Below are 22,598 nucleotides of genomic sequence, written 5' to 3'. Positions count from 1 at the left end.
CGCCTTGTGGTAAAGGGTGGGGATGTTAAATTTCTCTATAAATTTTTTTTTGCTACGGTCAACAAATTGATACCAACTACTACTAGCTGACATTTTGATCTGTTCCTGTATTTACAGGAATTGAAACAGTATTACTAAAGAATGGACAGGAGGAGGGGTTGAGCTGACATTTTTTGAACGTGTCAGATATGTTCCAGTATAACTAGACAAGGTCACTAAATATAGCATGAAACATTATAGCAACTGTGCTATTTATTACATCAGCCCATAAAAATGGCTACCCTACTTGTTTCTGCAAGATTTTAGATTTATGAGTGGGGTGGACAGGTAGTTGGTCAACTCAAATCATGGTGTTCTCCTGCACAAACAGTTTGTCTCATAGTCTGAATGCACCAATAGGTTGACAGGCTTCAGTTCAGTGTATAATGGATCTAGAAAAGATTCACAGATTGAAGTCTTCTAAAGTTAATTTGCTATCAACAATAAATAATGGCTCAAACTCATTTGGATTATAGGCACCTTAAACTGTGAGTTTTACCCAGTGGATGTCCAACAAAATCATGGCAGAGAACAACGGTAGTCAACATAGGTTATTTGTAAATGCCTCATAAGAGGTAAAATTTTACTAGTACTATTTAAGAATTGCTCAAATGACAGAAAAGGCAGCTGTTTCCAAATGAAACTCACACTGAAGACGCTTGCAAAGGATGGGTGGTTCACAGGGTCGCTGACAAACGGCAGAGCATAGTACGGCAGGAACTCTGGTTCGTTGCTGAAGTCCCGGCCCTTTGTCTCCAGAAATTCTTTCAGCACCTCCATGCCGTCTGCACTAATTCCGCCCTCCTCTCCTTGCACACAGCCATTGTCGCTGGCCGGGAAGCCAGACCCCGCGCCCACACTCGTCAGTGGCAACACAGCAAAGTAGACGTGCAGGTAGAATGTCAGCTTCCTGAACTCCAGTTCTGCTTTGATGGGGTCCGGAACTGATGTCTCCCATGCCTGTACCAACAGGCACCCATCAGTGAGAAACTAATAATAATAATAATAATAATTTAATATTTTAATATAATTTAATGAACTGTGTGGTATGATGGTTAAAGTACCAACAACAGAATGGTTCTACGTATGAATCCTGGGTGAGGGACTGATGTGTGTAGTGTTTTTAAAAGTAAGATTAGGTATAATCAAGAAACATTTTTTTCTAGGATGGGAGGAGGAGGTAAATTCATATCTTAAGTTGGTGCTGAAAGCAACACTATTAATTATTCTTGCTGTGTGAGCTACTCAGGCCTGGAAATGACTGTTTGACCTTACGGCATGGCTAACAACTTACCTCGCTACAGTTTAAGCAGTCCATCTCACCTTACTGCGAAATTAATTTCTAAGGCTGACTAATATGTAAGACATTTTGCTATGAATAATCAAAACATATTCTAACTCATTCGTCACAGTTATATATGAATGTATTTCAAAGCAACGGTATCACAAATGAATCACTAAGAAAATATACTAGAAAGGTTTAAGCATTTGAAAAAAAAATTATAACAAATAACCATTACTTTTACCAATATGTGAATTCGAAATAAAGAGAGGAAGAATCCTAGAGGAAGAAAGACATTGTTTATTAATACTTGGTAACACACAGATTCTTTATAAGTTCTTCACTCTACTGCTAAGTTTCTCATTAGAAGTGGTTTTGAGAGAGTTTCATTACATATTGTACATTCTGAAATATTATGTTCATGACAAAACCAACAAATTTGACAATGTATTGACAACTTCAACTACCATTCCCAACACACGGGGATGAAACACACACACACACACCTGAAAGAAGTCCACCAGATTATTTTCTGTGAAATGCTTCATGATGTTTGAGACACTCTCTTTCTTGATCCGCTGCTTGATTACAGTCTTTGGCACCTCGAAGCCCAAGCTCTGACATTCCTCCAGGAGCGTATCTGCAGTTATTCCGAAATTGTAGCTGGCAAGGAACTACGACATAAGGACCAAAAAAAAAAATTTATGTGCCAAACAATATTCCACATGTGAAATTCACATTTATACCAAATGGTCTAACAGCATTAAGGCATTATGAATGAACAAGAGATGAAGTAATGTCAGTAAATAAGATGTGTACTATTACTTATTAGATTTTACACTTAATTTAATACGGAAAAAAATTCCATAGGAATAACACTAAGGTTAGTGTGAGGAATATACAGGATTTGTCCATAAAGTAATGAGACTAGTTCTGGTAAAAATAATTTAAAGAATCTGATCGGTACATATTCTTAAAATTCTTCAAAATAAGGCGTACCATTGCCAATGTGATTCCCACACTGCAAAGGCTCCCTGGAAGTCAGCTGCGGTAACCTCTTTCAGAGACTCTGTGACAGCCTGTTGGATGGCGGGAACATCTTTCAAATGGTGACCTTTCATCATTCTCTTGAGCTTTGGGAACAGGAAAAAGTCTGGCAGACTCACATCCAGGCTGTACGGTGGCTGCGGCAACCCCTATCTGTGCCAGGTAGGCGCTCACAACGAAGGCGGTGTGGGCTGGAGCATTATGGTAGAGATTCCAGCACTCTGCCATCTCCGGTTGTTTCCATTTGACAGGTCTGTGCAGGCGTGCAAGGACTTGTTTGTAGAAAATTGCATTGACGGTTTGTCCCGGACCATTTCACGCTTGTCAAAAAAGACAATGAACATTGTCTTTATATTGGACTTTCAACGTTCTCGCTTTCTTCGGACACGGGGAGTTCAAGGTGTGCTACTTCAAACTTTGATGCTTGGTTTCAGGATCGTACTGGAACACACATGATTCATCACCTGTTATTACGTTGTCTAGAAAATCTGGTTTACTTTCTAACTGCTCCAACATTTCATGGGAAAAGTCAACTCGTCATTGTATTGTTCATGAGTTCATGACTCAACACTTTTGGCACCAATTTTTCACAAACCTTCGATATGTTCAAGTTTTCAGAAATAATTTTGTGAACTGTTGTTTTGCATGTGTTTAGGTCTTCGGCGATTAATCTTACACTCAAACGACGATCAGAATCGGGCAGATTTTTTACTTTGGTCACATTTTCGTCTAACCCACTCGTTGAAGGGCATCCAGATCGCTTTAAGTCTTCAACTGTTTCCTGTCAATTCTTGAACTCACTGAGTGCCGGAAATTAGGTATTTTGGCACGTTTTTTTTTAAATTGTTATTATAATTTTAAATTATTTTTGGAAATTTTATTTTCCATATAAATTGGTTACAAAAAGGTGATTTACACTTTGTTAGGCTGGTGTACTCTACTTAGTTAAAATTTGCTGCAGTGGCCCGAGGCACCTTTTCACAGGGGCCAATCTGATATTTTGCAAGGTTAAAGACGATGTTAGCAGCTCGGATGAAATTTCCCCCGCTTGCAGTCACGCCCGGGACTTGTAACATTAATTCCCTGCATGACTAAATTTGCATACTACAGCTCTGGACGAGTTGTTACCTCTTCTCAGAGCCCTGCTTAGAGCAGCTCTTCCCGTCACGCATACGTCTTAGGTTCACTCATAGAAAGTCACGTTAGGGTGCGTTTTCCCATGCCGAGTGGTGTCGTTTAGTCCCCCCTCTTACCCCGTCCCCTAGCGAGTGTCATTGAAAGTTCATGAACACAGCAGGGCGAGTGGTCTGAGTCAAGGCCGTTCAGCCTCCAGAGCTGCAGTGCGATTTGGAGACATCCACGACATCTGACGAGCTCCTATAGAACTAACCACCTTGAGGCTGACAGAGAAGGGCCACCAGCGCTCCCTGGGCGCTTGAGATGAGTACTTCCATTCCCCCTCGCAGATAGGCCGCCAGAGCGCAGTACTGGCTACAGCATAAGGACACAGGCTTCACCATCTCGACCTGGCTAGAGTCGATAGGCGGTTGTTTTCGGAGTTGCTCTCTAGATAGCGCAGTGGTCACGCGAACTTCGAGTTAACCACTCGGGTTGTGTTTTGTTCTCGCCCCGCCCCTTCGGGCATCTTCGGGTACCTTCGGTACACCCCTGCCCCCCCAACCTTTGTTTCAGGGCTGAACCCTATTTTTAATTAAGACACTTTTCGTGCGCCCCGGCACTTCTGCGCGCGACCTCTTTCTGGCTGGTAAATGTTAATCATCGACGCGGTTTCCAGCAGAGAATGTCGCATTATGTAGTCAACATGCTACAAGGGATGAGATCCCTAGATTAGATAGTATAATATAGCCAGCCAGTAGTAAAAATTAGTTTTATATATTCAGTACTTCTTCTTTTATTTAAATTATATTAAATTATGAAATTATTCTATATCTACCGCGTCAGGATTCGGCCAGCCAAACGCGACATCTTCCGGAGTCACGGCATCATCCACCCTGCTTTGGTGAGTGTTTTTTTCTACTTCGCTACTTCCACCCCCTCTTCTGGCCTTTTGGGCCAATGTTTTTCGGGACTGTCTGCTAACAGGTCTTATTCGCAAGAATGGATTTCTGTTGCAGGCAGGGTCCAAGATACTTATCCAAGAGCCCAAGTCCGGGTAACCAACCCCAAGGATCAGTCAGTCCAAGAAACGGATTCAAGATACACTCCTAGAGCCAGACCCAGAGCTATGGTAGTTTTTCTTGGGAGTCTTCCCAGCGCTGCTTCCTGCGATGGCCTAGGGAATACCGCCCTGGTCCTCTAAGGGCCTATGGCCACCTTTTGATCCATTCCCCACCAAATTGTCAACGTTTTGTGAGTGAAAACAAGCTTAAAAGTGTCAGCTTACGGACCGATAGGAAGATGTGAACTTAAGTAACAGGAACTTACAAATATATATATGTCAAGACCAAATAATTTTATTGTTATGTGTGGGTATCTGGTAATATCTTATGATTGGAACTAAAATTAAACAATTCACTGATAGCTTGTCTTAGCACATTTATAAATTTAATAGGCCTATATATATATATATATATATATATATTGACGCCGTCCCCGCTACCTCTGAGTATTTAGACGTGATTTTGTTCAGTTCGTGATCTCAGGGAAGGTTCGGCCTTGTGGCTAGAGGTAGGGGTCAACGCAGTAGGGCCCCCCGAGCTGTTGAGGCCACTCGGGACGCCTGAATAATAACACAAAACTTCTTCAGATAGTTCGTGAATTTAATACAGCACAGCCCAATACATGGTGCTGCCCGTTCTGGCCGTAACGGTTTGCCCGACGCGACTAGTCACACGCGCAGCTCACTTCCTCAGTGGCGGCTCACGATTCTTATGCGCGTGAGGGGCAGACTCGTTTACGTGATGCGAAAGTTACAAAAGACACTCTGACATGGCACACAATATTTTGAAGCACAATACACTACACTAATACCTAGCTCTGGATTAAGTTTGGTGGCGCACTGCCGTACGACGGTGATACATAAGCCCTGACATGACGAATTACACTTAGGCGAACAACTATTCCACTAATACATTACACTTGATAAACTGGGCTAGCAGCACGTAGGCCCGTGTCTCTGGCGACTCTACGTGGTGTCTAGGTGTGTCCCAGGGACTGAATCGTTATTAAGTCTGATAGCACGTGTCGCCTGCTGGCTGCCCCGTGCGGGCCAAAACTAAATAGCCGGTAGGCTAGGTTGGGCGTGAAGCGCCGACGTGAAACCACATAATCTCCCCACAGTACTTACGTATGACGTGGAACACTCATCTTGAGCACTGATTGAATTAAGTTAAGTACCTCATGGTAAATTTAGGCCGACCGCGGAACTGTACAAAAGGTTGAAAAGAAATTACACTATGGAAAACTACATGTCGGTGAATGCAAAGTTTGAAGGTTCCGCGTTGCGCGCAGGCTGCCGGCCTCGTTGAGCTCTCGAAGGACACTAGCGGTGTCGCCGCGCGCGACCCCCCTCCCCCGCCAGCCCTCCCGCGGAAACGTGTGAATTTCGCGGGAAACTGAACCGGCCAGGTTCGGGACAAATCGCACATTGAAACATGATTTTGCAAAGACTTAATTATTAATTAATAAAAAATAATGTTTAATAAAATCCTGTGGAAAAACATAATTATAACAATTTGTTGTAGTGCGGCGGAAGGATATGCCACACCCGGCCGGATCCTTGCGCCGGTGTAGCACTCGTTGTATGGCGTTCGCCTCGTCGCACGAACTGCACTTTGCTGCGCGCACGGGCGCGTTCGGTGCACACGCTTTTGCGAGACGTTGATGAGGCATAGCGGTCTATGCGACAGAGGAGCATTGGAGGTCGGCGTCAAATGCCCCCCCTTCTCTGAGACCGCTATGTGCATCAACGCCTCGCTTCACACGCTGAGCACTTCACTGGCGTTCGCCGCACTGCGAGCCCTACACTACGCGGCGGAGTGGTGGTGTGTTGTGATGTAAACATTCTGCCCTGAATACCTCTCCCACTCAATGAATGATAAGGGGTTACGCCCTGACCCGTGTCCTTTCCCCCCCTGGGACTGGGCAGCGACGTGCGCCTCTTCTAGCTCAATATGGTTACAAGTGGGTGGGGGGGTCAGTGTGGTCGGGGTGTGGCAGGGTGGTGGAATGGATGACGTGGGCGGGGGGAATGATAGGGGTCCGGCCACAAGTGTTGGCACCCCTGGATCGCCCCTTACGGGCCGCGCCCGGGTGGAGTAGCTCGACGGGGACCTGGACCACTCGTAATCCGCCAGGTAGGCCGGGGGTCGGCGGGCCCTCTGTGGTCGTGTGGTGGGGACTGTGCTGGTAGGGGTCTCCACTGTGCAGAGTGTGGTAGGTCCCCTCGTGTCCGGTTGGGTGGTCGGGCAGCTCGCCTCCACGGCGGGGACAGGAGCGAACTCTACCGGCTCGCTGTCGTCCGCGCAGCACGTCCTGACCGGGGCCCGACGTCTGCGGGTGGGGCGCCTATCCCTACTGTCCGGCTCCTCCTCCCCCTCCTCGGGCTCGTCCACGGACACCCGGAACGTGGCATCCGCCAGGCTGAGGTCCAGCGGCCACAGTGGCTCGTCGTCCTCCTCCTCACAGACCTCCTCCCCCTCCTCGTCAGGAAACCAGACCAACGGATTCCCCACCTCCTCGGGGACGTGCGGAACTGTGGCCAGCGGCACCGGGGACCTGCTCGGGGTGTGCCGGAGGTCGGGTTGGTTGCACTCATGTGCCTGATCAGGGCTACCCACGTCTGTGTCTCCCGTGTGCATGTCCCCCCGGGTGGTGGGTTCAGGTGCTGCTCCTTCCCGCGGCGTATCTGTGGCTTCCTGGAGTGTGGGGGATGGTGAAGAGGGGGTCGTTGGGCCAACTCTGACCCCGTGCGCGACTACGCGCAGGTCGTCCCGGTGCACTTTAGCGGGCCGCCCCCTTGGCGTCCGGACCGCATAGGATGAGGGGCCCGTCCTCCACAGGACCTCCCGCGGCTCCGACCATCGGGGCGCCAACCCCGCACAAAAGTTACGCGCCCCGGACGACAAGTGGTGCTGCCTGACATATACCAGCTGACCTGGCTGGATGGGGGGTGGGGGGTGACTAGTCATGGGCGTGTGGGCCGCCAGGAATTGGGCCTGCCGTTGTCTGGCGTGCTCCCTCCCCTCCTCATGATTGGGGCGCGCCACCGTGCCCATGGCAACATCGGCCACCCTGCTTTCCCCGGGCAAAGCCAAGTTCTTCCCGTACAGAAGCTCGGCAGGGGAATGACCGGTGACAGCGTTGGTGCGGCGCCGGAGGCAATACAACAGCTTCGGCAGGTGGACGTCCCATTTGGAGTGGTCGTCCCCCAACCTCAGCCGCAGCTGCGCCTTGACCTCCTGGTTGCGCCTCTCAGTGGGGTTGGCCTGGGGATGGTAAATGGGGGTGGTGTGGTGGTCGAGACCCCAACGGCGACAGTCAGCTCTCCAGCGCCTCCCGCTGAACTGACAGCCGTTGTCCGTCAACAGCACGCGCGCGAAACCATACCGCGGGAATAACTCGTGGTCCAGCAGGGCGGCTATGGTTCCGGCGCGCACGTTGGACACCGGGAAGGCCTCGACCCACCGGGTGAAAATGTCTGTGATGACGACCAAGAACCTCCTTCCCCGGGTGGTCCGCGGGTAGGGCCCCATTATGTCCAGGGCCAGGGTGTGAAACGGGTCGCGGGGCCGTCGGGGGCGCTGCTGCTCCACCCCGTCAGACCGCCTCGTCTTCCTCTGCTGGCACTGCTGGCAGCGCCGCACCAGGTCCCGTACGTCCCGCGTCACCCCCGGCCAATGGAAGGTCTTACGGATGTCTAACTGGGTTTGGTGCGCACCTGGGTGTCCCGCCAGCTCGTGCGTGTGGTGGAAGCCCATGACCTGCTCGCGGGCACCGAGCGGCACATGAAGGCGCCAGGCGTCCATGTACCCTGGTACCCGGGTCTCCAACACCCCGTCCACGCACCTGTGGTAGGGGTGAACCTGCTCCCCACATGACCGCACCTCGGCCTGTGTGGGGTCGTCTGTCCGCTGGGCCTGTTTCACGAATTCCACTAATCCGCTCAGGGTCTCCACAGGCAAGACGGCGGGATGATCGGGGGCCCTTGGGATGTGAAATAAAGTTGCGGGCGCCTCCCCTGGAGTGACCGGCGGCGCGACTCCCCCTGGCGGCAACAGACCCTCCCAGTCCTGGTCATCCTGAAACGTGTTGTGTGGGTCGGGATGGCGCGACAACTCGTCGGCGAACTGGTTGTCCCGTCCAGGGACGTGCTCGACCGCGAAGTCGAAGTTCTGGAGCATCAACGCCCACCTCGTGAACTTCGACTTGCGGCCCTGGGCGGAGTCCAGCCAGCGGAGACACTGACTGTCCGTCCGCAGCGTGAACCGGCGGCCCTCCAGGTGGTGGCGGTAGCGGCGCATAGCCCAAACGACGGCCATGCACTCCTGCTCGTTCACATGGTACCGCCGTTCGGGCTGGCCGAACTTGGCGCTGGCGTACTCCACCACCCGGCGCACGCCTTTGTCCCCCACCTGGTATAAGACGGCCCCCATCCCCTCCTGACTGGCGTCTGTCTGAAGGAACAGGGGATGGTCAGGCTGCAGACGGGCGAGCTGGTGGCACTCGCGGAACTGCCGTTTCACCGCATCCAGGGCGGCGTCCGCTTCGCTGGTCCACTGAAACCGGAGCTTGGGTGACAGCAAGTCCGTCATCGGGGCGGTGACGCTGGCAAAATGCGGAATGAACGAGCGCAGCCAGTTGAGAAGGCCCATCAACTTCTGCAGCTGCTTGCGGGTTCGAGGGGCGGGTTTGGACTCAATAAGGTTCAGGTGCTTTGGCAGAGGGCGGCAACCCTCCGCGTCCACCATGTGCCCTAGGTACTCCAGTTCAGCCGCGCCCACGTGGCATTTCTGGGGGGCACACGTGAGGCCGTGTCTGGCCAGCCGCTCAAGGACCAGGCCGAGGTGCCGGGCGTGGTCCTCCCACGACCGTGACCAGATGATGACGTCATCCAGGTACGCGGCGGCGAACTCGCCCGCGTACCCGTCTAACACACGCACCATCATGGCCTGGAAGGTCGCGGGGGCGTCCATCAGCCCGAACGGCATGGCACAGAACTGGAAACGCCGGCCGTCAGGGGCAGTGAACGCGGTCTTCGGGCGGTCCTCTGGACGTACCGGCACCTGCCAGTACCCGGACTTGAGGTCCAGGGACGTGAAGATGCGGGCGTCGCCCAGCCCCGCCAAAGCGTCTGTTATGTTGATGAGCGGTGGTGGGGCGGGTATGGTTACTGAATTGACTGGTTTGAAATTCACACAAAAACGCATGGAGCCATCTTTCTTGTTCGCCATGACAATCTGGCAGTTGTATGGCGACTCACTGGGTTCGATGACTCCATCGCGTAACATTTCCGTGATCTGGGTCTGGATGACGTGCCTTTCAGTGGGTCCGAACCCGTATGGTTTTACGAACTGGGGTTGGTGAGGTCGGGTGGGGATGGTGTGTTCCGTGGTTGTGGTACGGCGGAGCATATCTGTGGCCGCAAACACCTGTGGCTGTTGAGACAAGACATTGTTTATGAGCTCTACATGGGCAGCGGGCACACCGTTCCTCAAGTCCGCGAGCGTGATGGGTGTCTCCTGCTCGGCGGGTGGCCGATAGCCCAGGCTGTAAACTGTGCGCCGCTCGTGGTGGCCAACGTGCAACCTCCCCTCCCTGACTTCCACAGTGGCGTCCTCCTGCGCCAGCCAAGGCAGACCTAGGATCAGCGTCTCCCGTAGTCCCTCTACTACTAGTGCTGTTGTGTGACTAACATGGTCCCTGATGGAGAGGGTGATGTTCGAGCGGCCGACAATACGCGCTGTCGCCCCCTGCGTCGCTAACTGTACCTCCTCCGCCCCTGAGTCAATGTCCCGTACGCTCGAGCATTGAGCCGACACATACGTGTGGCTGGCGGCCGTGTCGACAAGAGCATGCACTGGCCGTCCATCCATCCTGACGGGAATCCGGAGTAAATGCCCCGCCCCAGGTCCCAACTGCCCTAATTGGAACGACTCACCACACTGCTCCCGGGGCGCTGCCGCTGCCGTCAGGCGGTCCGCAGGTGCTGCCGGTGTCGCCGGGGTCACCTGGTGTCCGGTACTGCTCGCCGACGACCCGGTGCAGGCCGCTGACGAGTCGGGTGCGCCGCGCCCGTCCGTCCTGACGGGGCGTGCCGGTGTGTCAGCGGACACCGCAGGTGCTGCCGGTGTCGCCGGGGCCACCTGGTGTCCGGTGCGGCTCGCCGACGACCCGGTGCAGGCCGCTGACGAGTCGGGTGCACCGCGCCCGTCCGTCCTGACGGGGCGTGCCGGTGTGTCAGCGGACACCGCAGGTGCTGCCGGTGTCGCCGGGGCCACCTGGTGTCCGGTGCGGCTCGCCGACGACCCGGTGCAGGCCGCTGACGAGTCGGGTGCACCGCGCCCGTCCGTCCTGACGGGGCGTGCCGGTGTGTCAGCGGACACCGCAGGTGCTGCCGGTGTCGCCGGGGCCACCTGGTGTCCGGTGCGGCTCGCCGACGACCCGGTGCAGGCCGCTGACGAGTCGGGTGCACCGCGCCCGTCCGTCCTGACGGGGCGTGCCGGTGTGTCAGCGGACACCGCAGGTGCTGCCGGTGTCGCCGGGGCCACCTGGTGTCCGGTGCGGCTCGCCGACGACCCGGTGCAGGCCGCTGACGAGTCGGGTGCGCCGCGCCCGTCCGTCCTGACGGGGCGTGCCGGTGTGTCCGCCGACACCGCAGGTGCTGCCGGTGTCGCCGGGGCCACCTGGTGTCCGGTGCGGCTCGCCGACGACCCGGTGCAGGCCGCTGACGAGTCGGGTGCACCGCGCCCGTCCGTCCTGACGGGGCGTGCCGGTGTGTCAGCGGACACCGCAGGTGCTGCCGGTGTCGCCGGGGCCACCTGGTGTCCGGTGCGGCTCGCCGACGACCCGGTGCAGGCCGCTGACGAGTCGGGTGCGCCGCGCCCGTCCGTCCTGACGGGGCGTGCCGGTGTGTCCGCGGACACCGCAGGTGCTGCCGGTGTCGCCGGGGCCACCTGGTGTCCGGTGCGGCTCGCCGACGACCCGGTGCAGGCCGCTGACGAGTCGGGTGCGCCGCGCCCGTCCGTCCTGACGGGGCGCGCCGGGGTGACAGTGGAGGCCGGGCTAGGGTTCCAGGGACAGTGGCCAGCCATGGCACTACCCCATAGCGGGCGTTTCCCGACGTGGGGCCGCCCGCCCCACGGGCTTGCCAGACAGCTGCCCGCGTGGGACAGACGTCGTGCCAGTGGTACCGCTCCTCACGGCAGTACTTGCAGCGTGGAGCCCCCTGGTTTGGTGCCCCGGTGTTCTCCCTGGGTGCGGTACGTCGGGACGGCTGCTCCCCCTGTTGCCTCGGCACTGGCTCCACGTACGGTACCAGAGCCCTGGAGACCTCGGGGGCCGCCAACATCGGTGGCGACGCACCTGGCCGTCGGGTGGGCGGCTCGCGGCTGCGACGGACAACTTGCACGTCGCGCTCCACCTCGTTCGCCAACCGCACGAACGTCTCCAGTCCCTTGTCGGTGGCGGCCCTAAGGAATGGCCGCAGTTCGGGCAGCATCTGCTGGACGACTACCCCTAGCATGCTGCTGTCGTCCTCCCCTTCCGCCAGCCGTCGGTGGAGCCGCGCCTTAGACCTGATGAAGGCCTCCGCGCTCTCCCCCGCCTCCTGAGGCCGGCAGAACAGTGACTGTTGACACCGGGCCCGGGCACGGGCGTCGTTGAAACGCTCCTCCAGTCCGTTGGCGAAGTCGCCCCACTCCATGCCGTATTCTCCGGCTGTGGTCCACCAGTCAAGGGCACACCCCCTCAGCTGCTCGCACGCCTTCTCCGTCCACTCATCTGTAGGCACCGCGTATCGTGCCAGCCTGTCTCGGCATGTCTGCAGGAACTTTGCGGGGTCCTCGTGCTCCTGCCCTCCGAACTCCGGCAGCTTGAGGGTGCCGCCGGGGCGCGGTGCGACAGGGGCCGCCGGCGTCGCTGACGGTCTGTCCAGCGCGAGCTCGCACGCGCGGCACATGAATAGCCCATTCCGGAAGTTAAGGAACTCCCGGGCCTCGGTGCACGAGCGGTGCCTCACGGTGCCGCACTGGTGGCAGAACGCCACCTCATCGGGCCGCCGATGACATCCCCTCGCGCCGCACTGAATTGTAGACGTCGGCCCTGATTTTCTGTCGTCAAAGTCTGTTTTGTGCTTCCTATCTGTGTCGCAGGTACAGGTGGCGAAAACCCCTGCCGCGGCATGATTTATTGGCAACCCTGGCAGAAGGCATGCGTGGCATACCCCTTCCATGTCTATCTTTACCGCTCCGTCACGGCTCATGTTCGTGCTCCTGTTCGGCGCGTAGCAGCTGCGCAGCTGCGCCACCTGATCCGTGTGCGAGGCGCGCGGACTTCCGCTCCCACAGCCGTTATCTCGTCTGGCGTGTAACTTGACGCGCGCCTATCGCCAGGTGCCCGCTCCTTTGGCTGTCTGCGCGTCGCGTCCGTTTCCGCGCGATTCCCGACTTCCTACGCGAGCCCTTACTGGTACACTAATTTGAAGTATAAAATTTGAAAAATTTGAGAAAAAATTTGAAAAATTTGAAACAAAATTTGGAAATTAATTTTTAGAAAATGAAAGCCACACTAGTCGGGCGCCTATTTGACGCCGTCCCCGCTACCTCTGAGTATTTAGACGTGATTTTGTTCAGTTCGTGATCTCAGGGAAGGTTCGGCCTTGTGGCTAGAGGTAGGGGTCAACGCAGTAGGGCCCCCCGAGCTGTTGAGGCCACTCGGGACGCCTGAATAATAACACAAAACTTCTTCAGATAGTTCGTGAATTTAATACAGCACAGCCCAATACATGGTGCTGCCCGTTCTGGCTGTAACGGTTTGCCCGACGCGACTAGTCACACGCGCAGCTCACTTCCTCAGTGGCGGCTCACGATTCTTATGCGCGTGAGGGGCAGACTCGTTTACGTGATGCGAAAGTTACAAAAGACACTCTGACATGGCACACGATATTTTGAAGCACAATACACTACACTAATACCTAGCTCTGGATTAAGTTTGGTGGCGCACTGCCGTACGACGGTGATACATAAGCCCTGACATGACGAATTACACTTAGGCGAACAACTATTCCACTAATACATTACACTTGATAAACTGGGCTAGCAGCACGTAGGCCCGTGTCTCCGGCGACTCTACGTGGTGTCTAGGTGTGTCCCAGGGACTGAATCGTTATTAAGTCTGATAGCACGTGTCGCCTGCTGGCTGCCCCGTGCGGGCCAAAACTAAATAGCCGGTAGGCTAGGTTGGGCGTGAAGCGCCGACGTGAAACCACATAATCTCCCCACAGTACTTACGTATGACGTGGAACACTCATCTTGAGCACTGATTGAATTAAGTTAAGTACCTCATGGTAAATTTAGGCCGACCGCGGAACTGTACAAAAGGTTGAAAAGAAATTACACTATGGAAAACTACATGTCGGTGAATGCAAAGTTTGAAGGTTCCGCGTTGCGCGCAGGCTGCCGGCCTCGTTGAGCTCTCGAAGGACACTAGCGGTGTCGCCGCGCGCGACCCCCCTCCCCCGCCAGCCCTCCCGCGGAAACGTGTGAATTTCGCGGGAAACTGAACCGGCCAGGTTCGGGACAAATCGCACATTGAAACATGATTTTGCAAAGACTTAATTATTAATTAATAAAAAATAATGTTTAATAAAATCCTGTGGAAAAACATAATTATAACAATTTGTTGTAGTGCGGCGGAAGGATATGCCACACCCGGCCGGATCCTTGCGCCGGTGTAGCACTCGTTGTATGGCGTTCGCCTCGTCGCACGAACTGCACTTTGCTGCGCGCACGGGCGCGTTCGGTGCACACGCTTTTGCGAGACGTTGATGAGGCATAGCGGTCTATGCGACAGAGGAGCATTGGAGGTCGGCGTCAATATATATATATATCTCTATCTCTGTGTGTGTGTGTGTGTGTGATATGTCCATTGAGTGCTATTTTGGAACTTAATCTTTAACAGAAAATGAAAATTCTAAGGAATAAACCAGGATGCCTAGAGACATGTTTGTAGTATCTCTTTAACCAATAACGATCCTCTTTTCCCCACCTGTTTTAAGGGGAAAATATAAATTAGTTTGTCTGGCCTCTCGTTGCTCCCTCTGATGGTATATTTACTTAGTCTTTTTTGCTCACACACTTCCAGTTATTAATCAGCCACTTGAGCATTTATATTTAATTAGTAGCACGAGAGCCAGTTACAACTGAACCACCGGAAAACCTGGGCCCTTGACAGGGTGTCGTATTTGTAAGCCTCCTTAACCAAGGCAAGCATCTCGGAAGTGGTTTTGCCCAGGCGAAAGCACAATTTAATTGTGTAGCGCTGCTCCAGCGAACGCTCCATTTTGGACGTTTTCTGCAGTGACAATAACTCAAATACAGCTTGTGCACCTCGCGTAATCCTCACTGCGTCAGAGTACAGACGTGACTGCCACCAGGTTTGTTGCTTAGTTTAGACCCCCCACTACAAATTCCCTTGCCGGGGACCGCCCTCCTGGTGATTGGAGCTCCGTGAGCGGCCGGTCTCATTACTTTATGGACAAACCCTGTAGTACAGTAATTAAATATAGGACAAAACGTATACCTACTAAGGTTTGAAATACAAACAGAATATCAGCATTAAACAATTCGCTGGTAGGTAGCTCACCTCATAGACAAGATCAATGCAGTATTTGTCTGCAGCGACCAGTCGAGGCACATCAGCCAATACAAGAGATGCTTCGTGACACTCACTGCAACAACAATATTCACAAAAACAAAATGTATAAAGAATAAAAAGCTTAACTCCCACAATTTAAATATCACCAAATAACTTAAAAAAAAATTATTAACTTAAGGAAGCTTAGTAAAATTCAATAATAATATCAGATATAACACTTATAGTTTTAGAATTATTACATCTAAATTAATATATTCAATAAAAAAACTTGAATTAAACATTTCTAGAAAGATGAAATAAATTGTAAATAACTAATTAATAAATATATTAAATGTATGTAACCCTAATACAAAAGGTAATAATCAAATTGTACTTTAAAAATATTTAAAGAAAATAGTACAACCAAAGCTAATGACTTTTCTTAAATACCTAAAATGCTAAAATGTTTGTAGACTTTGCTCTTCTTACACTAAGTCTACAAACAATTTAGGATTTTATGGGAGCATCCTGCTTTGTTAAACATGTTTTCTTTATCTTTCTTTTGTTTTCAAATTATTCTTTCAAATTAAAAAATTTAATAATCAATGACTATTAAAACATGGCTAATTGTACAATGGTTTAGTGTTTAGACCAATCACAAAAATAGTCCAGGTTCAAATCTTGATGGATCTGAACTTTGACACTTTGCCGATGATCAATGTGATGCTTTTGCAGTTAACTGATTTTTTTAATATTTATATTATCATTCACCATTACTCTTCATTCCCACTTCATCTCCTTTACTTTCCACGCTGTCTAGACATGACACCATGTTGCTGCTACTTGCAGGGACAATCTACTTCTGGCTCAATTTTCACAATACAGTTAATATAGGTATAATTTTACAAAAAAAAATATCTTGGGTATTGCAGACACACTTGGAATGAAAGAATCAGGTGCTCAGTGGCTGGGACTTAGGAAAGAAGTGTAGTAGTACATGGAACTACTTTGTGGCAGAATAGTTGAGGGGCCAGGCAGGAATGTAAAGGACGGAGTAAGTACTTAAACTGGATAAGATGATGCCATGGCCCCCACAAGGGTGGGGCTGGGTGGACCCCTGGGTCCAGGGCCCGGGCCTGGAGGGAGCCTGGGACCAAATAATTATATTTTTCTGTAACTATTTTCATTTTTATCTCAGTGTGTGAAATAAATATACATACTCGCTGTGGTTACTGTGCCCGGCAGTTATCTTGGCGTCTGAGCTCCCAAAGTCCTGTCTGGCGGGGAGGGGAGGGCGAAGAGAAAGCAATACTCTATTGTCAAGGTCAGCGGCCAGGTTTGTACTAGCAGCACAGAAAACATTCGGCACGTGACTTCCTACACTACGTAAGTCTGTATCCACGCCCGTGGGGACCCCAGGGCGGTAAGACCTTTTGGCTAAGAGCGCTGGGTTACCAAACCAAAAGTGAGAAATCCTATGAATTGTACTTGTACTACGTAAGTGTAAAATTGTGTAAATTGCAGTGGTTGTGCTCGAATATTTGTACTCATCTGTCAGGAAAAGTAACAAACTATTATCTAAACCTGCAACGATTTACTTTGTCCCTTCAAATATACTTACGGTGTCTGCTAATTATTATGATAACCAAAATTAATTGAAATGTTGTTAACTCAGAAACTAGCGAAAACCAGAAACAATTTATTTTGGAAAACTAGGTCACTTAGTATGTTAAATAAATTTAAAACTATGCTTCTCAATTCATTGTGTTCTTAAAGTTATATTTAAAAAAAAGTCTTACAATAAAAAGCAAACGACCAAAACATTACACATTTGTAGCTCTCTGCGCGAAAGCTATCTCACAGTTGATGACACAGGAGCCAGTTTAGCCCTTATCGTTCTACGGTTTCCGTACCTAAAACGTGCCATTTAGCGCTGGATTTACATTTAACTAAACATGGAGCTTGTTATGTTATATTTGCTGCTTTAACTTAATGTCAGTCGTTTAGGAAACACCTGACTACCAACGTTAATGGCATTTAAAAAATGCCTGTGTATGTGTGGCTTTATATTTTAATGCACCTTTAATCGATTATTTATTATAAATATAAATACAATTTGCATTGTACTTCCACTTTAGAATGCATATTATAACCTTCAAAACATCATATATATTACATGATTTGTTTAATGTAAGTGTGAAATTCTCTTTCCATGATAATTGATTGTATTAGGTGACGAAAAACAAAATTAAGTTAAAATTAATTACTATTATTACTATTCGATTGTCAGCATTCATAGTGTACAAACAATGCAGAACATATAACCTACAATGTTAAACTTTCCATTTAAGACACTTTTGCGCTTTTTTGGAGTAATAGCAACTTATACCATAGAATAAACTGTTTTTATTATTTCCCGCTTTCCGCTATTTATCACTTTACCGCACCTCTGCGAGTTGCCACCTTCGTCTTCCATTTTCGGGTATACACTGAAGGGCGATATTTTCCTAACAGCCACTGCACGGCTCTCGGCTGCGTGTCGCCTGCTTACCCCCTCTTCTTTCTCCGGTCCCGCTGTCCCCGCACCCCTGCGCTGAGAGACGCCAATATAACTGCCGGGCACAGTACTTTAAAGTAAAATTATTTTATAAATAAAGCTTAGTTTGGACTATAAATAGTAACCATAATTATATCCTGTATTTTCAAGTTAAATAACATTATAAAAAGAGTGTACATAAGAAATAACCATGCAATTATAATGTAGCACGGTTGAGGGGGGGGGGGGGGGGTCGTCCTCCGATCCTGGGTACAGGGCCCAGGATGATGCTCAAGTATACAGCTGCAGTTTATAAGATAGCTATGCAAGCTAGATAAGGTGAACCAGATGTTCATCAAAAATGGTTTCACATGGTTGAGGCATGCTACAGAGAGGTAGGCAAAGGGGAAAGGCTGTTAAGACCTTTCAAGGTGATATTTGAGGTGAAATGTAGTCCTGGGGAGGGGAAAGAGGTAAATTTGAATGAGCAGGGTTTCAGGAGGGAATTGAAAGCCTAGGAGTATAAGTTGTGTGAAAAACTTCTTGCCACCAGGCGAACAACCCAGTAGCCATTTGATTGACTGATGTTACATTCGCAATCGGATTTTCACACGGTGGAAAGGATTCCTCCCCTATCTCCCACCCCCCTTTACCAGTCTTTTAGTCGTTTCCTCAGCTCCTTAGCATCTCACCACTAACATGCCTTCCTCCCGCCCATTCCAATCCATCCCTGTCCACCCACACCACAGAAAGTATCCCTCACTCTTTCCGTTCGCCTTTCAAAATATTAAGATACGTTCGGCAGTAATTCAGTTAGATTTGATGTGATTTTATTTACACACGCAATGGGGCTTTCATCCGGTGCAAAGCCACAGTTTGCAACCACTATGGTAAAGAAATATTATTGGTACATAATTGCAGTACGTACACTGCAGTATCCGATGTCTTTGCAATGTTACAATCTAACATTTTTCTATTCACTTCGTTCTATCTGACAAGACTAGTCGGTAGTCGCAAAACAAAAATAATTAAACAAATGAAAATTTAATAATATAGCTCCAGTTTGCCAAATAATTAAAAAAAATAATTTAAATGTTTTCTTAAAATACAAATTACTTAAAAGATTAATTGTTGGATTTTAAAGCTAAAATTATTTGTCTCATTTCAATTTAAAAACTACTTTAATTTTTAATTTCTGTTGGGAATTTTTAATAGTGCAGTGTTATGTTGGGCAAGGTGATGTCAAAAGAAAATGTCGTTCCGTTTGTTTTGGCGCTAACTTTAGGGGCTTGTTTGTCAGAATTTGAGTTTGTTGTGTTTTTTTATAATAAAAATAATCTTCGATTTTAGACCATGTTTGTATTAGTATTATAATGTATACCTGTATAGTTAGAATTATTGTGCGGAAATATATAGATTTTCGAAAATCCTGTGAGAATATAAAGTAAACGTGGTATAATTTAAGTGATAAGTGTGTTTTAAAGACTTTATTGTCAAGACTCGCCGTAAAAATGAATAAGTCCAGGCATAGTTTGAAAGCGAGGCGCTCTCTTGGTGTCATCAATGCAGATTCGCCATTGAGAAGAAAGTCTTTTGGTGTAGCTCCTGTTGCTTCCGTGGATTTACCAGAGGTAACGTATAAAATTTTGTTGCTGCCTTTTATCTACTTTGTTACGGTAGACTGCATTGTAAGCATTTTAACTAGCTACTAGTTATGTTGGGCTATGTTCTTAATAAACATTGCTCTGTGTTACCTTCATGTTTAGTGTTTATATCTAGTTTAATGTTTAGTTTACAAGGCTATTCTAGACTTAGCTTGGAATCACTGAGGATAAGTTAGATACCAACTTAACAGCACCAAACGCACTGCTACACCCAGAGAGAAAAACACAAGACCGAACACAGAAAGGGAATATGTAACATATTGGTTTTTGTAAGCAAAATAACATAAACCAAAGTAAGAACTTGCATCTTGTTACAGAATGTTGGTTAGGTTAGCGACATTTAAAATACTTAAAAATAGTTTGGACAATGGTTAGGTTGGGTTACCTTCATTAAAAATACTATAAAATTATTTGAATTATTGATTAGGAATTACCAATTTAAAATGTAGCCAACCTAACCAACCATCATTACTATTTTGTAGTTTTTATTAATGTTGCTAACCAACAATTCTCATAATTTAAAATTATATCTAATTTAGGGGACCTAACCTTACAAACCGTTCACACTATTATTATAGTATTTTAAATGTTGCTAACCAACCATCTACACTGTTACTAAGTATTTTTAATGATGCTAACCTAACCTAACCTACCATTCATACAATATTACATTATTTTTAATGTACCTAATTTAACCACTCTGTAAAATGGCCAATTACTGATAAACTACTTCAAGTATCACAACACCCTGTTAGAAAATAATTGAAAACATGTCAGGGAGAAAAATTAAATTATTTTGGGATTTTAATTATAATTTTGCTGAAAAGTGGCTCTCCTTCAGAAGTACAGATTTAGCTTTATTTAAAATTGGTAATTCCTAACCAAGCGTTAACACTTTTAGGTAATTATCAAGGTGAGGAGCGTATCTGAAAAAATAAATGTGAAAATGCATTTTTTTTTCTCTGACTTCTTTTATAATCATTAATCATTTTGTAAAATGGCAATGTTATATTCCAATTACTTAGATTTATCATTGGTTTACCTTTTTAATGATTGGATATGGGTAGCTAGCTACATTTAAAATACTGTACAATAGTATTACACAAGAAACGCAAGATTAAAAAAGTTTTATAGCAACGTTTTCAAATACCCGTTCATAAACTACACAGGTGCAAAAACGCAGTACAAGCATCTGCCAACTTTCAACTTCCTGCATTTTGATTTCTTTTCTGGTTTCCGTTTTTAAAGTGAAATGTTCCGAAAATTCATAAAGACATATACGGTATGTGCATTTTACTTGTTAAACTTTAGTATAGTGAAACAAAATTTATCATATTTAAATCAGATTATTGACAATTTCATTTGATTTTATGATAAATATGTATTATAACAGAAGCCTGGTCAAGAAAATTGTGTGCTTTATAAACTACCATGATTGTCTTGCGTTGTTGTGCTGTTGTATTCCTTGCGTCATAAACATAGCCATAAAGGTTGATTAGGAAATACCATTTAAAATTTATCTAATTTAACCTTACCAGTTGGTTGAGTAGGGGGGGGGGGGGAGACTCCTTTCCACCGGGCGGAAGCCCAATCACAAGTGTATTAATCAAAAAATGAAATATAGACATTCCCTTCTACAGAATGATTGTAAAAAAGTCAGAAACTTAAAAAAAAATGTGCTTTTTCTAATTTGTACTTGTTTTTTCTTGGATGTAGGCCTACCCACTCCTTGAAAGTTACCCTGTTTTACAGTATTTTCAGTTTAAGTTAAGAGAGATGTTAGAAACAAAAAAAATGGACTATCAGATTTTTTTATTTTTGTATGTGTTCCTTTTCTTGATACTTATCGTAAAGTGAATATCAACTTACATAAGTATTATTCCTTACTACTTGGTTTTTATTGTCCTTATTAGAATGATGATGCAGCGGAACGAGAGAGAATATCCTCTGCTACTGTCGACCGGTCTTCATCCATTTCAGTGGCCGAAAAGTCCACACCATTGGTTTCGGCATTGTCGGGCCTTACTGCGGACGAGATGACAGAGCACTATGCCAAATGTATGAAGCTCTCTTCTGAAAACGTAAGTAGACTCAATACTTGAATGATCTTTGGTGTGACGCACTGCTGAAATGCTGAAATATGGTAGATATTTTGTGATAAATGCTTATAATTGATGTAGGTATGTTTTTATGAACAATTTTACCCGTGCTTTGTATGTCTTGCCATGTGTTATCTTTCAACTGCATAAAATTAAAATTAATGAAAATGTGTCAGTTGTACAAAGCTGTGAAATTGTTATTATGTGTGTGAATGTAATTATTTATTCAAATTTAATTTTTAATGTAATATCAAATAATTTACAGAGTATTTTTAAATTGAATCTAAACATACAGGGATTTTTTTTTTTACATTTCATGCAAGTCCTAGTAAAATATATACTCAATACAATAAAATGGAATAGAGAGAAATGTATACTAGACTGATTCTCTGTGGAACCATAAAAGAGTTATGTAAAAAAAACACAAGAAAATGAAAATTTGGCAAAGGGGGAATTTTTTAAAACAAAAACAAAAACCTAAATAGTGGAAATTTGGCCATCGCCACTCCACATGGCGGCCACCGTAAGCCCGGAATTCCCAGGCCGCTAAAGGTGATAATAGCCAGTGGCGGGAGATGCGTGGGGGTAGGGGGGTAGTGATGACCTTTGTAATTTGGCCAGGCACGTGTGGCGTGCCTTACATCAATGGGAAGCACGTGACGCCAGTGGCCGTGCAGGGCCGCCAGCCAGCTCCGAACCAGGCGCGTGTCGCTGTCCTGTTTGCGTTCGTAACAATATAGTTATTTGATTTTATGACAAGTATGAGTTGTTACACCAGAATCAGAAATAAACCATTGCTACACTCAATGGTCGTGATCCACCAACTTTTCCTTCTGAGCTACTGAGCAGAACTTAACTAAATACCTACTATTTATAATTTGACCATAAGTAACACAGTGTGGAGATTGTTTGGTTGTATGGTCAGAACACTCGCCTCCCGTCAAGGTGATTCGGGTCGATTCCCGGCGGGGTCGAATCCAGGTTTATCGCAAGTTGAAAACATGGGGATGTTGCTGTGACCTGCTGGTTATCTCGGGTCACTTCTGTTATCTCACCGATTCCATATCTCGTTTCACATCATGCATTCTTCAGGCTGGCTGGAACGACAGGTCTGTCAC

The 22,598-nt window shown here is 48.0% G+C and overlaps 2 protein-coding genes across 9 annotated transcripts in view; one reads left to right on the top strand and one right to left on the bottom strand.

Moving 5' to 3' along the window:
- LOC134542220 (lisH domain-containing protein ARMC9-like) overlaps positions 1-18,742 on the bottom strand; it is a 50,630-nt gene extending 31,888 nt beyond the window's left edge. For 2 of the 6 annotated variants that reach the window (XR_010076758.1, XR_010076759.1), the window contains exons 1-5: positions 18,646-18,720; positions 17,629-17,769; positions 15,191-15,275; positions 1,828-1,995; positions 688-999 (exon numbers count right to left, since the gene is read on the bottom strand). Coding sequence is in view for 4 of the 6 variants with exons in the window: in XM_063386301.1 (XP_063242371.1) it covers positions 688-999; positions 1,828-1,995; positions 15,191-15,275; positions 17,629-17,769; positions 18,646-18,686 (747 nt within the window). In the remaining 2 variants the exon portion in view is untranslated. Of the gene's footprint in view, positions 1-687; positions 1,000-1,827; positions 1,996-15,190; positions 15,276-17,628; positions 17,775-18,555; positions 18,591-18,645 lie in introns of those variants that run through there. The other 4 variants (XM_063386301.1, XM_063386303.1, XM_063386302.1 and 1 more) reach the window with 4 other exon arrangements.
- Positions 18,697-22,598, top strand: part of LOC134542221 (condensin complex subunit 2) — a 57,288-nt gene continuing 53,386 nt past the window's right edge. For 2 of the 3 annotated variants that reach the window (XR_010076761.1, XR_010076760.1), the window contains exons 1-2: positions 18,949-19,348; positions 21,295-21,462. Coding sequence is in view for 1 of the 3 variants with exons in the window: in XM_063386305.1 (XP_063242375.1) it covers positions 19,229-19,348; positions 21,295-21,462 (288 nt within the window). In the remaining 2 variants the exon portion in view is untranslated. Of the gene's footprint in view, positions 19,349-21,294; positions 21,463-22,598 lie in introns of all 3 variants that reach the window. The other variant, XM_063386305.1, reaches the window with a different exon arrangement.

This window comes from Bacillus rossius (genome assembly GCF_032445375.1).
Source record: "Bacillus rossius redtenbacheri isolate Brsri chromosome 4 unlocalized genomic scaffold, Brsri_v3 Brsri_v3_scf4_2, whole genome shotgun sequence".
Taxonomy (NCBI): Eukaryota; Metazoa; Arthropoda; class Insecta; order Phasmatodea; family Bacillidae; genus Bacillus; species Bacillus rossius.
This window is presented reverse-complemented; position numbering and strand designations above follow the sequence as displayed.